This window comes from Phasianus colchicus, chromosome 30 (assembly GCF_987193195.1).
Source record: "Phasianus colchicus chromosome 30, bPhaCol1.hap1.1, whole genome shotgun sequence".
NCBI lineage: Eukaryota > Metazoa > Chordata > Aves > Galliformes > Phasianidae > Phasianus > Phasianus colchicus.
This window is the reverse complement of record NC_143465.1, coordinates 424,178-437,953: the sequence shown is the minus strand read 5'-3', so window position 1 is coordinate 437,953 and position 13,776 is coordinate 424,178. Positions and strand designations below refer to the sequence as shown.

Below are 13,776 nucleotides of genomic sequence, written 5' to 3'. Positions count from 1 at the left end.
GTTTGGGCTTGTTGAGCCCGGAGAACAGAAGGCTCATGGGAGACCGTGTGGCTGCCTTTCAGTACACGGGGCCTCACAGATCACCCTTGCTGAGGGTGAGCACTATTCCCTCATTGAGGACATTGATGAAGATGTTGAACAAGACCGGACCCAGCACCGACCCCTGAGGAACACCGCTGGTTACAGGTCTCCAACCGGACTCTGCACCGCCAACGACGACCCTCTGCGCTCTGCCAGTCAGCCAGTTCTCAACCCACCTCACTGTCCACTCATCTGTCCACACTTCCTCAGCTTTGTCATAAGGATGTTGTGGGAGACGGTATCAAACGCCTTGCTGAAAGCAAGGTAGACTACATGCACTACATCCACCCAGCCAGTGACAACATCGTAGAAGGCTACCAGGTTGGTCAAGCATGCCCTCCCCCTGGTGAACCCTTGCTGATTACTCCTGATAACCTCCTTTTCTTCCAGTTGTCTGGAGATGGCATCCAGCACAAGCTGTTCCATCACCTTTCCAGGGACAGAGGTGTGCCCAGGTGGCCAAGAGGGCCAACAGCATCTTGCATTAGAAATAGCGTGGCCAGCAGGAGCAGGGAGGGAATCATCCCCCTGTACTCAGCCCTGGTGAGGCCACGCATTGAGCACTGTGTTCAGTTTTGGGCCGCTCACTACAAAAAAAGACATTGAGGCCCTGGAACGTGTCCAGAGAAGGGCAACAAAGCTGGTATGGGGTCTGGAACACAGGCCTTACGAGGAGCGGCTGAAGGAGTTGGGGTTGTTCAGTCTGGAGAAGAGGAGGCTCAGAGGAGACCTCATTGCAATCTACAACTTCCTGAATGGAGGCTGTGATGAGGAGGGGTTTGGCCTCGTCTCCCAGGCAACAAACAGGACCCGAGGAAATGGCCATAAGTTGTACCAGAGGAGGTTTAGGTTAGACATAAGGAAGAACTTGTTCTCTCAGAGAGCAGCCAGGCACTGGAATGGCTGCCCAGGAAGGTGGTGGAGTCGCCGTCCCTGGCAGTGTTCATGAGGCATCTGGATTAGGAGTTACAGGATATGGTTTAGTGCTTGTGGTAGCAATGGTGATGGAAGGATGGTTTTTTCTCCTTTCCTTTTTCTTCTTTTCTTCCCTTCCTTTCCTTTTTTTCCTTTTTTCATTTTGTTTTCTGTTTTCCATCTTTTCTTTCCCTCTCCCCTTTTCTTTCCCTCTCCCCTTTTCTTCCCCTCTCCCCTTTTCTTCCCCTCTCCCCTTTTCTTCCCCTCTCCCCTTTTCTTCCCCTCTCCCCTTTTCTTCCCCTCTCCCCTTTTCTTCCCCTCTCCCCTTTTCTTCCCCTCTCCCCTTTTCTTTCCCTCTCCCCTTTTCTTTCCCTCTCCCCTTTTCTTTCCGTCTCTTTTCATCTCTTCCCCTTTCTTTCCTTTTTTCATTTCTTTTGATTCATTTTGTTTAGTACTTTCTTACTTTTCATCTTTTAGATTCCTTTCTAAAAGAAAAGATAGAATGGGAGACAATAATTAAAGAAACAAAACCTGCTTTGAAAGCCATGGGGCCGGATGGATTGAACCTTGGGGTGCTGAGGGGGTTGGCAGACGTGGCTGCCAAGCCGCTCTCCATCATCCTTCAGCAGTCCTGGCTAATTGGGGATGTGTCCTGGCTGTCCCTGAACGTGTTTAAAGAGCTCTGGATGTGGTGCTCAGGGACATGATTGAGTGGTGGGTTGTTAGAGTTAGGGGAGTATGGTCAGGTTGCGGTTGGACTCCATGATCTTTCGGGTCTTTTCCAACCTGATCCATTCTATGATTCTACGGATTTAACAGCAGCGTTCTTGTGGGAGCTGCATTGAAACTTGCAGTGTCTCTGGGTCTCCAGAATTACTTTCTCCAAGCTGATTCGTAGGTGCTGGCACTTCTTTAAAGCAAGAGCAGCTGCTGATGGGAGGAAGGTAGTTCAGGCTCATGAGCTCTGCAGCATCTCCCAGGATGGTACCAGAGGAGGCAGGAATGATATTGCAGAAGATGAGAAGCTCCCCAGCAGGAAGCCAGAAACCCTGCGGGAGAGTCGGAGCACGTGTGGATGCCCAGGAGGTAATGCAGCCCCAGTATTTGAGAAGCGCGTGGCCAAGGAGCTGCGGCCCAAGAACAGAGCTATTCCGCCTTTGCAGAATAGCTGGCATCCCAAGAAGGACTCGTCTGTCCTTGTAAAAAGCAGGGGGAGGGCACGTCCAAATGCTTGCTGGTTGCTTGGGAGCTCAAATCCTCCAAGCTGGAGGCAGCCTGGGGGTAACATCTCCTTGGTCCGATTGTGCAGCACCTGAGCAAGAACTGGCTGCATGAGGGTCATCTTAATTTCTCTGTTCTTTTACTTAAATAAACCCGTTGGGAGACCGTGGTGTTGGTTTCCTAAAATTTGGATCTGGGAGGTGAGCACGCCCTTTGCTTATGATGGAAGCACAGAAGTGATGCGGGCACTCGCTGAGGTCACAGTCATCGCCGAGGTGGGAGCGTTTGTGGCACAGCCGGTGAGCAGAGCTGGTGCTCTGGTGAGTGTGCTGCACGCAGAGACTGAGCTGTGAGCTTTCCTTGAGAGATCACCCTGCGAGAGCCCGTCGGAAGCACCGCTGCGGCGTGTGCGTGAGCTGGGCACAGCTCAGGCTGAGCAGGCCGAGCAGGTGAGCTGGGTTTGGTGCTGGGTGGTTGCCGGGAGGTGTCTCAGCAGGAAAGCTGGGCTGGGGTGGGCACGCTGCATCAGCCCTCGTCCCGGCTGGCAGTGAGACAGAGGGAGTTTTCTTCAGGACAGCAACACCAGCCATGTGCTTCAAGGCGCGTAACTATTGAGGAGATGGAGAACGCTTGCTGTCAGAAATCATGGCAGCTGTACAGGAGCTGGGTGTATTTTGGGGACAGTCCTTGTAACCAGCTGGTTTCGAGACATTGCCCTGCCCGAGAGTCTAAACTGCACAGCAGAAGAATGCTGGGAAAATGCTTCTTCCTCACTGTTTTTCACTTGCAGGTTCTTTCCTTAGGGTTCCTTTTTCCTTTCCAAAAGGAGATTTGGGGGATCGAGGCACTTGAAGAGAGAGTGAAGCCAGCTCTTTCCAACAGTGCGGGCAGTCCCTGTGGAGAGGACCCCGGGAACTTGAGCTTCCCCTGAGACGTTCCCCAGCATGTCTCAGCAGGGAGACGGACGCAGTTGCCATCGCTGCTTTGCGCGTGGAAAGGTATGGCTGGGTTTCTTTCGCTTGGGTTTCTCCTTTCTCTGGTTTTGGAGGGGAAGGGGTGGAGCAGGGGGAGCCCTGCTGGTCCTTTGTTAGCTCAGTAAGCGGCTGGGTTGTGCACTTGCAGCAACAGGACAGCATTGCCAGGCTCCTTAACCTGCTGGGGCAGGGTGGGAGCAGAGAGCGGGCACTGCCCTCCTGCCAGCTGCACCTGGTTATGGTTTGCCAGCTGCCCTGGGTTTCTGCTGAGAAGTTAGTTCTAGCTGCCTGCAGTAGTAAAGGGTGGGGAAGAAATAGTGGTGAAGAGCTAAGGCTGTGTACGGTAATTTTGCATGGGTTGAACTGTGGCACCTGAAGTCACTGTTTCCCTCGGAATAATGCTGGTGTTTGCAGGTGTGTTGGTTTAACCCCCCGAAGTGATGTCTGAGAGCGCCCGTCTTCTCCACCTGAACGATGAGAAAGCTGGATATGCCCAGAAATTGCAGCGCGTGCAGATGTTGTGAATGCGCTCCCAAATGTTTCCGTTAGTGATAACTAACGTCTCAGCACTCTGATACCCACCTCTGGCACCATCTGGAACGCTGCATCTCTTTGCAAACGTTGGGTGGCCGTTTCCATGGCCCTTCCTTTATTTCTCTCCTCAGAAGCAGCGCGGCGCGGTTCCCTGTGCTAGGGAGCAGCACCCAGCAGGCTGCCAGAGATCCAACAGCGCCTTGCAGCGCACAGAGGGACGCGATGGGGACGGACCATCCTTAGCACCACGCAAAAGTGAGTCTCTGCAGTCCTCTGTCATGAAGTATGGAAGAATGCATTTTAAGTATTACTTCTGAGCGGTGCAGCACTGCAGGGGTGTCCGGTAACCATGGTGGAAGCATTAGAGAGGCCGACAGCAACAGATGGCAGCAGTGAGACAGAAGTGTGTGTGTAAGTGGTGGTGCTCAGAGCTGAGTGCATTCCCTGTAGGGACAAAAAATCCGTGCCTCGACTTTTGCAGCTGATAGCGTTTTGTGTGCTGACGCAGCTTTGCTCTGCAGCATGCAGAGCTGTCAGGCAGACTGGGGTTCCTCTGCTGCCACCTGAGCGGGAATGAGAGCAGTAGTGCTTTGTGCAAGCGCACTGCAGTTTAAAGATCAGTTTCTGTTCTGGCTGTAGAAGAGTGTCTTTTGGTTTTTGTGGTGGACGTGGGCTAACAGGACAGTGCTGCTCCTGGTGTCTGTGAAATCAACACACAATCTGTTGTTGTAGGGACGGAGCCTGCGCGTCCATGGAATGGTGCTGGGCTTGGGGGGAAACGGAAAGCCTCCCCAGGTAAGAAGCTCTTGTGAGCTGTGGTGTGGGTACCTGCCTCTAAATAGGGCTGCATGAAGGGCTGTGTGGGATGGAGGAGAAAAGAAGGGGCACTGCAGATCTGTGCTGACTGCAGAAATGGCACAGTGTTGTAGCAGCAGAAAGGCCAATTGAAGAAACTACACTTGAGGAGCAGAAGTTTGTGGTTGGCTGTGCTAAAATGCTCCTCCAAAGAGATGCTCTTCATGTCTTTCTTGTTTCCTTTCTGACAGAAGCTGATGCAAGCAGGCTTGCAGTGAAGCGCAGCCTTGCAGGAAGCCAGGGGAGGAGCATGGAGTGTGGCACAGCCCCCAAGAGAGGTACAGACACACAGCAGCATCTGGGTTTGGTGCACTGTCTTTCTAGTTAGGCTTTCTGTCTGTCCTTTCCTGGGACTGCTGTCGTTGCGTGTTGCTTGAGATCTTAATCCCTGGGGATTACAGTTGCCTTTCCTGTCCCAATTGGAAATGGCCCACAGTTCAGCCAAGATCCCAAGGTCCATTGCTGTGAACACTCGAGAGTTCCTAGCATTGTGGCCCATTTTGCAGACCGAAGGCAGTGTGTGACTCTCTTTTAATCTTGCTGCTTCCCCTTGCTTGATTTGAACAGGGAGAGGTGCTGAGCCAAACGGCAAGATGTACGCGAAAGCTCCTCTCCAGGCTCCAGGAGGGCTTCCTGGAACAGCAGGTCCCAGCAGAGGGGAAAGACCTTCCCCTGCAGTTGACAACCACTCCCTCTCCAAGACCATGGCTGCAAGAAAGCGCAAGGGAGTGGAGGAAGAGGAGCAAAAAGCAGAGCTGTGGCCTGCCAAGAAACAAGTGAAGGTGGAGCGCGATGGGGAGAAGGCTCAGAGCCCACATCAGAGCAGAGGCGGTGTGCCAGCTCCAGCAACACACCCTGGGCCTGCCCCAGCGCCGACTGAGCGGTTCCGGACCTCAAAGCGAAGAGGTAGGAAGGTGCTGCAGCTGCCCTGGTGAGGTGCTTCCCTTATCAGGTGCATGGAGTTTGCTTAGGATTTGCTTTGCTTTCTCCTTCTCTCTGCGGAGAGGGGAAAAGAGTAGAAGGCTGCCGAGTCCAATGGCAAGGAAGTGCCAGAAAGTGTAACCCTCTCTTTTCCCATGAAATCCATGACGGCCTTCTGCTTGTCCCACTGGAAATACCCTTCCCTGAGAGGCTTCCTAGCCTGTTTTCATGTACCCATGTTTCCGCGGTTTTGCTGTTGACAAACTGAATTTCTCTCCTCTTTCTCTATAGCAAGACGACAACGACAAAAAGAGAGGAGAGCAGAAATGAAGAAGGCTGCTCTGAGAGCTGCCGCTGCACGTGCAGAGGTGAGTCCTCGGTGAGCACAGACACGGCTCTTGTAGTTCTCTGTCTGTCAGACGTGAAGGGGATTGTAGAATGCTGGGGGAAGCGGTGTCCTACTTTGACGCTCGCTTTCTTTCTTTCCAGTCCTCCACAATGAACAGCCTTGTGGAGATGATGGAGAAGCTGCAGCTGAAGGACTGAGTGGAGGAGCATCAGAAGGCAGCGGCTTCGTGGCAGCAGCCCAACTTGGCACTCTGGTTGCAGTCCATCAATAAACAATTGGAGCTTTGTATTCACAAAGAGCGCACGGCCTGATTTGTCCAGTGGCACTCAGTGAGCTGCTGCACCACCTCCTCGTTATTCCACTCGCGGCGCTGGGTCAGAACTCCCACATCTCCATCAGGGGATGCTGCAGGTTATAGAAGCAATGGATGCACCAGTCCTTGGCCCTGCCCATAAACGCACTGCCTGCAAAGCACGTGCACAGAATGCGAGTAGCACGGCCTGAGCACAGGCACGCTGAGTTAGAGAACAGCTGTCTCGAGCTGTCTGAGTTTCTCGGGGCAGCACTGAGCAGAAGTGAGCGTGTGCCCCTCACCCTGCAGGCGTCTCTGTTGGGGGAAGAGAGGCTCCGCCAGCTGCCTGATCCCGGAAGGCAGAGGTGTTCTCCTGACTTCTCTGCAGTGCTACCTTGCCTCATTGTCCCCCCTCTCTTCAGCCGTTTTGATGCTACTTTTCATCCTTTGGGCAGAGCTTGAGTCACTTTCATCATCGCACAGCTTTGTACTGAGCGGTGTGGAATTTTCTGGCTTTGCTCTTAAAAGCCTAGGCTGAAAACTGCAGCGTGCATGCTTAGTTTACATGGGGACATGGGGGGGGACATCCCCTAACCCCCATTATCGAAAAATAAACCTTAATTGCAAAAGTGAGGGGTGTCAACCCCCGACCCATGGGAACAAAGTGGTCCGTGGGGGTGACACTGTGGGGGTGTCCCCATCTCCAGTACGTGACACCACCAGGGTGCCATGAAGGTGTCCCCAACTTTGGTGGTGTGACAGCACGATGCTGTGTCCCCACTTCTCCAGGAAGTCCTCCAGCTGGTTACAGTGTCCCCAGCTTCGGCTCAACGTCCCCAGGGGGTCCTTTTGTCCCCTCTGCATGACGGTGACACCCGATGCTGGCTGCCGAACGCGACACCCGATGACGATGACACCGCGTCACGGCTGTGCCACGCTGGTGTCACACAGTCCCCTCTGGTGGTGGCACAGAGTTCACCACCGTGCGTGTCCACATCCTCATGTCAGACGATGGTGACAGCGCCAGAGGACTCCAGTGTCACCAGGTCCAGCTCTAGGTGGGCCTGGAGGGGTGACAAAGAACAGTGAGAGGCTCAGTGACAGCATGGTGACAACGCAGAGCTGCCTGTGCCTGGCCCTATGCGGTGGTCAGAGTACAGGGAATGGTGTCACCCGATAGATGGTGGCACACAAGTGACGGTGACACCAGATGACGGTAACAACAGTGACAGCCAGGGATGGGGACACTGCGTCACGGCTGTTCCACATCGAGGTCACCCTGTGTCACGGTGTCACCTGAAGACAGTGACACTCAACGACTCCCAGTGGCATCCAGTGAAGGGAAGAACCAACAATGGTGACACCACCGACCCCATGTCACACCCACAGCAGACCCCACATGTCCCCCGACTGTCCCCAGCTCCCCTCCCTGTACACTCCTCGTCACCTCTTCAATGAGGATGGCACCGCTCTGCAGTTGTGCCAGTCCTCTTCTTGGTTGCAAGTGTCCCATTTGGTTTTGTCATCCAGTATTTTTGGGAGAAAACGTGTGGTAGTTCTAAGAGAAGGGGTATTTCTGGGAGAAAATATCCTCTTTTTGGAAGAGAAGGTGAAATTTACCACTGAAATGTGGTATTTCTGGGAGAAAATGACATACTTGAGGGAGAGAACTCGGAAATGGTGGGAGAGAATGTCTTCTATTCGAGAGCAACTGTGGTATTTTTGGTGTGACGACTGGTCCTTTGGGGAGAAAATACGGTAAATATGGGAGAAAATGTCCTCTTGAGGAGTGCCAAGTGGTACTTTTGAGAGAAAATGTCAGGTATTTCTCAGAAAACTGCTGTTTCTGGGAGATAGTAGCATCCTTGGTTGGAAAATGACAGGTGTTTGTGAGAAAGCTGGTATTTTGGGAAAAAAGGCCGTATTTTTAAGACGAAGCTGGTATTTCTGGGGGAATATGTCCCGTCTTTGGGAGAAAAGTGGTCTATCTTGGAGAAAATGTCATGTATTTGGGAGAAAACTGGTCTATCTGGAAGAAACTGCCATTTTTCTGGGAGTAAGTGTGATCCTGAGGAGCGTCAAGTAGTATTCTTGGGATGAAACGTGAGGTATTTCTAAGCGTAGTGGTATTTCTGGGAGAAAATGTCTTGTTTTGGGGGGAAAAGATCACATGTATGTGAGAAAGCTGGTATTTCTGGGAGTAAACGCCATATTTTTAGGAAAAAATGGGTATTTCCCGGATAATCGGTCACATAGTTAGGAGAAAAGTGGTCTACCTGGGAGAAAATGTCCTTGTTTTTTGGTGGAAGAGATCATGTGTAGGGGACTAAAATAGTGTTCCCGGATGAAAATGTCACGTATCTGTGAGAAAAGTGGTATCTGTGGGTCACAGTGCTGTTCCCCAGGGGTCGGTGCTGGGGCCTGTCCTCCTCAAGATCTTTCTTGATGAGCTGAGGGCACTGAGTGCACCCTCGGGAAGTTTGCGGATGACACCAGGCTGGCTGGAAGTGTGGATCTGCCTGGGGGTAGCGAGGCCCCACAGAGGGATCTGGACAGGCTGGAGAGCTGGGCTGAAGCCAATGGGATGAGTTCCAACAAGGCCAAAGGCCAGGTCCACGTTCTGTGGGAACGTTTGTGGAAAAGTGACTTATGTAGCTTAAATCTCTGCCTTCTGACACAAGAGCAAAATGGAGCCAGGAATGTATTCTTACTTCCATAACAAGAGTGTCAGAAGGAAACACCCTGAGACTTCTTGTAGGGGTGTCCATTTGCTGTCTCCCAAAAACCAGTCAGGGGAAGGGCACAAGAGGGGTGTGCCCTGCCAGCTCCAGGTCTTAAGACCTTAGAAACCCGGTCTCTTTCAAAAGTTGAGGGATTTTCCATTCTTAGAGCTCAGCCCTGAAGCCTTGCTGGTTCAATTCCTCTCAATGATGCATCTAAAAGATGCGGTGCAGGTGGGCAAAGGTCCAGGTGGGCCAGCGGGTGAGTTTTACCACAGCCCGACACAGATGGATAAGCTGCTTCATTAACAAGTCCAGCTTTTACTGCGGGGCTGGCAGCATCTGTGCTGTTGTTCCATCTGCAGTCAGGAATGTCACACTGCCTTTTTTTCAACCCACATTTACTCTTTCACAAAAGAGCATCAACTTCTGATACTCGTTCTGCAAACTGGGGAAGAGTAACCCGCAGAATGCTGACTGCTGCAGAGGACAGGTTGGAAGACAGCCGCTCCACGCGCCCATCGTGCCACAGCAGCTCCTTGCTGGATGTGCCTGGCATAACTGGTTGGCTCCTGACAGCAATCCCTCACAGTGGGGAGGAAAGCAGCACTTGCACAGCTGGTTTTAAGAGCGCTAACCAAGCTCAGCTAAAACACTCAAGGGAGACTGTCTTCAAGCACGGTCACAGGATGCGTTTGTTATACTGAAGACTAAAGGAGATCACTTCAGATTGACATCAGGGAGGAGACGGGGTAAAACTCCCCGCTGGCCCACACTTCAGGATCTGTGGCATGTTTTTCTGCACAGCTGCCATTTCTAAATTTGGAAAGAGACAGTAAAACATACCTGGAAAGGGTTGAGAAGTCAGGGTCTCCGTAGCTACAGAGAGATGTTGGATGCTTCTTTCTGTGGGAACGTTTGTGGAAAAGTGACTTTAGGTAGCTTAAATCTCTGCCTTCTGACACAAGAGCAAAATGGAGCCAGGAATGTATTCTTACTTCCATAATAAGAGTGTCAGAAGGAAACACCCTGAGACTTCTTGTAGGGGTGTCCATTTGCTGTCTCCCAAAAACCAGTCAGGGGAAAGGCACAAGAGGGGTGTGCCCTGCCAGCTCCAGGTCTTAAGACCTTAGAAACCCGGTCTCTTTCAAAAGTTGAGGGAGTTTCCATTCTTAGAGCTCAGCCCTGAAGCCTTGCTGGTTCAATTCCTCTCAATGATACATCTAAAAGATGCAGTGCAGGTGGGCAAAGGCTCCACAGCTGTACAGCATCTACGGGACAGCTCTTATTGAGCCAGCAGGTGTAACTGCTTCCCGAGGAGCTGTGCAGCCATAAAGGCATTCCAAAGCACCTCTTGCTCTTACATGAACGCATCATTGGCTTCATCTCACTGCCGTGCTTAATTCCCAGTGCTGACAGGTCTGTCCGGCAGCTCTGCCTAGAGAACCAGCATATGTTTCAGGCACGTGTCCTGAACGAGTCACTCCGTTTCAGCGAGTTTAGCGTCAGTGAGAGCTCCCTGCCCCAGCAAGTCTACCGAGCACCTGTGTTCTCTTACATCCCCGCACCACGCCGTGCTGCTCAGCGAGTCCAGCGCAGCTCTGCAGGACCCGGGGGACTACAGAACACGTGCCAGCGGTGAGCTGAGCTCGTTCTTCAGGTCCTGCTCCGGGCTGTGCCCTTCTCACATCCCACGCACCGAGCCCGGCCGGGCCACCGCTCGGTTCTTCCTTGGAGGAGAAAGTGGCCAGAGATGCCGCCGCAGGAGCCGTGAGAAAACCGGGCAGAGATGCGCGCTCGGCTTTCAAGAAGCGCCAGCAGCTCGGAATCGGCCTGGAGACAGCGATTCTGGGGAAGCCGGAGACGCCGCACGTCTCAGCGCGGCTCCCGCAGGAGCGGTACCGTTCGACGGCGTCGCCACGGCGACGGCGCCTCAGCGCCTCAGCGCCGGTCCGTCGCTACGGCGCCGCGCCGTCCCCGCCGAGTGACGTCATCACGCCGCGACCCGAGGAGGCGGCCGTGCGGAAGCGGTGCGGGGCGCCTCGGGGCTCCGGGCGCCGCCTCGGCTCCTACAGGTGGGTGTTCGGGGGGCGCCGGGGCGGGGGCCGGGGTGAAGGCGGCGGGGGGGCCGCGTGCCGCTCTGTCTCGGCCCCGCGGGGTCTCCGTTGTGCTCGGGGCTTCCCTCGGCGGGGGCGGCTGCCCTGCGTCTCGCCGCCTCCCCCACCCCGTGTCTTTCGCTGCCCTCCCCCCCTGTCCCCCTGCCGCTGATCGCCCGCACCCCCCAGTCCCTCTGTGTGCCCCCCGGGGTTACACCCTCCCCCCGGTCTCCCTCCCCTCCAGTCCCCCCGTTCTGATCGCCGTAGTCCTCTTCCACCCCTCCCCTCTGTGCCTCCCCCATTCTGATCCCCAGGGTCCCCCCCCGATCCCTCATCCCTCCCCAGTCCCCCGTTCTGATCCCTGGTGTCCCCCCACCCCCCCACCGCTCTCCCCATTCTGTCCCCTAGAGTCCCCCCCTTTCCCAGTCTCCTCTATCTGACCCCCGAACCCCCTCTCCTCCCCCCGAGTGCCCCCACTCCAATTCCCCCATTCTGATCCCCAGAGTCTCCTACCACCCCCCATTCCCCTCTATTTGACCCCCAGGGTCCCGTGTCCTCCCTTCTCCTCCCACCTCCTGGCCCCTTTTTCTGACCCCTAGAGGTCCCTGTAACCCCCTGTGCGCTCCTCCCTGACCCCTGGAGTCAGTTCCTCATTTTGACCTCCAATTTCCCTCAGCCAGACCCCATAGAAGCCTCGTACAACCCCTGGCTCTTCCCTCCCACCCCTCCCTCCACCCCCAGATGCTCTTCCTGCCTTGTAGAAACTCTGTTCACCCCTTTCCCCCACACAAGCCACTAAGTTTCCCCCCAGACTCTTTTTCCACCCCATAGACATCCCACTCTCCTCTTCTCCCCCCCAATACTTCCCTAAGGTGTCCCCCAGACTCCCCTTCCACCCCATAGAAGCCCCCCACAACCCTCCAGATTTTCTCTGCCACCCCTTCTCCATTCCTAGACCCCTTTTCCTCCCAGCAGAGACCCAACTCACCCCTTTTTTCCCCCACACAACCCCCCGTCCACTCCCAGACCCCCCTTTCTGCCCTACAGAAGCCCCCTTTCCACCCCTCAAGTTCCCCTCCACAATGTACCCCTCCATCCCCAGGCCCCCTTTTCACTCACAGAAGCCTCGTTCTGCTCTTTTCCCCCTCACAACCCCCTCTCTCCATCCTCAGAGCCCCTTTCCACGCCACAGAAGCCCTCCACAATCCCTCAGTTTCCCCTTCCAACCTTTCTCCACCTCCAGACCCTCTTTCCACCTCACAGAAGCCCCACTCACACCTTTCCGCCCATAGATTCCCCACGAGCCCCCCCCTATATACCCCTGGAGGCATGCAGAAGAATCTGGAGATGTTGTAGAGGGGTTTGGGGCATCCAGTTGGTCCCCAGGTGGATCCAAGGTGTCCTTGGATTCATACAGAAGGATCTGGAGATGTCCCAGAGGGATCCTGGGGTGTCCAGGGGGTCCCAAGAATGGTCCTGGGGGTCCCTGGAAGGATCTGGAAGCTCCCAGGATGGGTCCAGGAGCTCCGAGGAGCCACTGGGATGATTTGGAGATGTGCCAGTAGAGTCTGGTAGGGTCCAGAGAGTTCTCATGTGGGTCTGAGTGGTCCTGGAGTCATCCCGTCATCAGAGACATCTCTGGGGATGTCCCAGAGAGGACTTGGAGGGTGCAGGGGGTTTTCAAATTGATCCAGGGGGTCCTTGGATTCATCCAGAAGGGTCTGCAGACGTCCCAGAATGATCCTGTGGAATGTGGGGGGGTCCTCAGGTGGGTTCAGAGGGTCCTATTGTCTTCTGGAAGGGTCTGGAGATGTCCCATGGGTGTCTTGGGGTCCCCAGGCGTTCCTGGAGTCCTCCAGAGGTCTCTAGTGGGGATTTTGAGGACAACCTCACATAGTGACACATTCTCGCTCTTCTTTGTCCCCGTGGGATCGCCCCCAATAATGTCTGTTTCCATTAAAATCAATACTATGTCACTTTTCTTGTATATTTTTTGCCACTTCCTTTCAGAAATGGATGGTTCCCACCAATCCCTGTGCAAAGCCCCACGGAAACAATCCCCCCAGGGCCACCGGGTGACACCGGACAACCACTTGTCCCCAAAGTTCTCACTGTCACCGTAACCGTGGAACCTGGGGCCGTACCAACGTACCTTGAGAGCCCCATCCGCGTCCTACAGCTCCTGGACGCTGTCACCCTGGCTGTCCATGACTGTCCCATGCTGTCCCCCCTGCCATGGTGGCACAACTTCAGCACGGTGCCATCCTCATTGAAGAGGTGACGAGGAGGGGTACAGGGAGGGGGGCAGGGGACAGTCGGGGGACACGTGGGGTCTGCTGTGGGTGTGACATGGGGTCGGTGGTGTCACCATTGTTGGGTGTCACCTTCACTGGATGCCATTGGGTGTCACTGAATGTCACTGTCTTCAGGTGACGCCGTGACACAGGGTGACCTCGATGTGGAACAGCCGTGACGCAGCGTCCCCATCCCTGGCTGTCACTGTTGTTACCGTCATCTGGTGTCACCATCACTTGTGTGCCACCATCTATCGGGTGACACCATTCCCTGTACTCTGACCATCACATGGGGGCAGGCACAGGCGGCACCACGTTGTCACCATGCTGTCACTGAGCCTCTCACTGTTGTTTGTCACCCCTCCAGACCTGCCTACCGCAGGACCCGGTGACACCGGAAACCTCTGGTGCTGTCACCATCGTCTGTCATGAGGACGGGGACATGCACGGTGGTGAACTCTGTGCCACCACCAGAGGGGACTGTGTGACACCAGCGTGGCACAGCCGTGATGCGGTGTCATCAC

The 13,776-nt window shown here is 54.6% G+C and overlaps 3 protein-coding genes across 7 annotated transcripts in view; 2 read left to right on the top strand and 1 right to left on the bottom strand.

Moving 5' to 3' along the window:
- Positions 1 to 13,776, bottom strand: part of LOC149914304 (uncharacterized) — a 162,854-nt gene that overhangs the window by 31,281 nt on the left and 117,797 nt on the right. The gene's annotated exons all lie outside the window — the stretch shown is intronic.
- Positions 3,058 to 6,146, top strand: LOC149914311 (zinc finger CCCH domain-containing protein 11A-like). The gene is made up of 7 exons (XM_090127217.1): positions 3,058 to 3,215; positions 3,857 to 3,980; positions 4,458 to 4,520; positions 4,772 to 4,858; positions 5,148 to 5,486; positions 5,793 to 5,869; positions 5,991 to 6,146. The coding sequence occupies exons 1-7, from the start codon at positions 3,162 to 3,164 to the stop codon at positions 6,045 to 6,047; spliced, it is 801 nt and encodes a 266-aa protein (XP_089983343.1). The 5' UTR covers positions 3,058 to 3,161; the 3' UTR covers positions 6,048 to 6,146.
- LOC149914310 (uncharacterized) lies at positions 9,073 to 13,437 on the top strand. Its single transcript, XM_090127167.1, has 3 exons — positions 9,073 to 9,124; positions 10,511 to 10,937; positions 12,969 to 13,437. The coding sequence occupies exons 1-3, from the start codon at positions 9,073 to 9,075 to the stop codon at positions 13,237 to 13,239; spliced, it is 750 nt and encodes a 249-aa protein (XP_089983293.1). The 3' UTR covers positions 13,240 to 13,437.

Excerpts from the sequence above, each read along its gene's own strand:
- LOC149914311 (XM_090127217.1), top strand. The coding sequence starts at position 3,162 with ATGTCTCAGCAGGGAGACGGACGCAGTTGCCATCGCTGCTTTGCGCGT. Across the intron at positions 4,521-4,771 it reads GAAACGGAAAGCCTCCCCAG|AAGCTGATGCAAGCAGGCTT; the intron begins GTAAGAAGCTCT and ends CCTTTCTGACAG. Across the intron at positions 5,487-5,792 it reads CCGGACCTCAAAGCGAAGAG|CAAGACGACAACGACAAAAA; the intron begins GTAGGAAGGTGC and ends CTTTCTCTATAG.
- LOC149914310 (XM_090127167.1), top strand. The coding sequence starts at position 9,073 with ATGCATCTAAAAGATGCGGTGCAGGTGGGCAAAGGTCCAGGTGGGCCA. Across the intron at positions 9,125-10,510 it reads AGGTCCAGGTGGGCCAGCGG|CTCGTTCTTCAGGTCCTGCT; the intron begins GTGAGTTTTACC and ends CGGTGAGCTGAG. Across the intron at positions 10,938-12,968 it reads CGCCGCCTCGGCTCCTACAG|AAATGGATGGTTCCCACCAA; the intron begins GTGGGTGTTCGG and ends ACTTCCTTTCAG.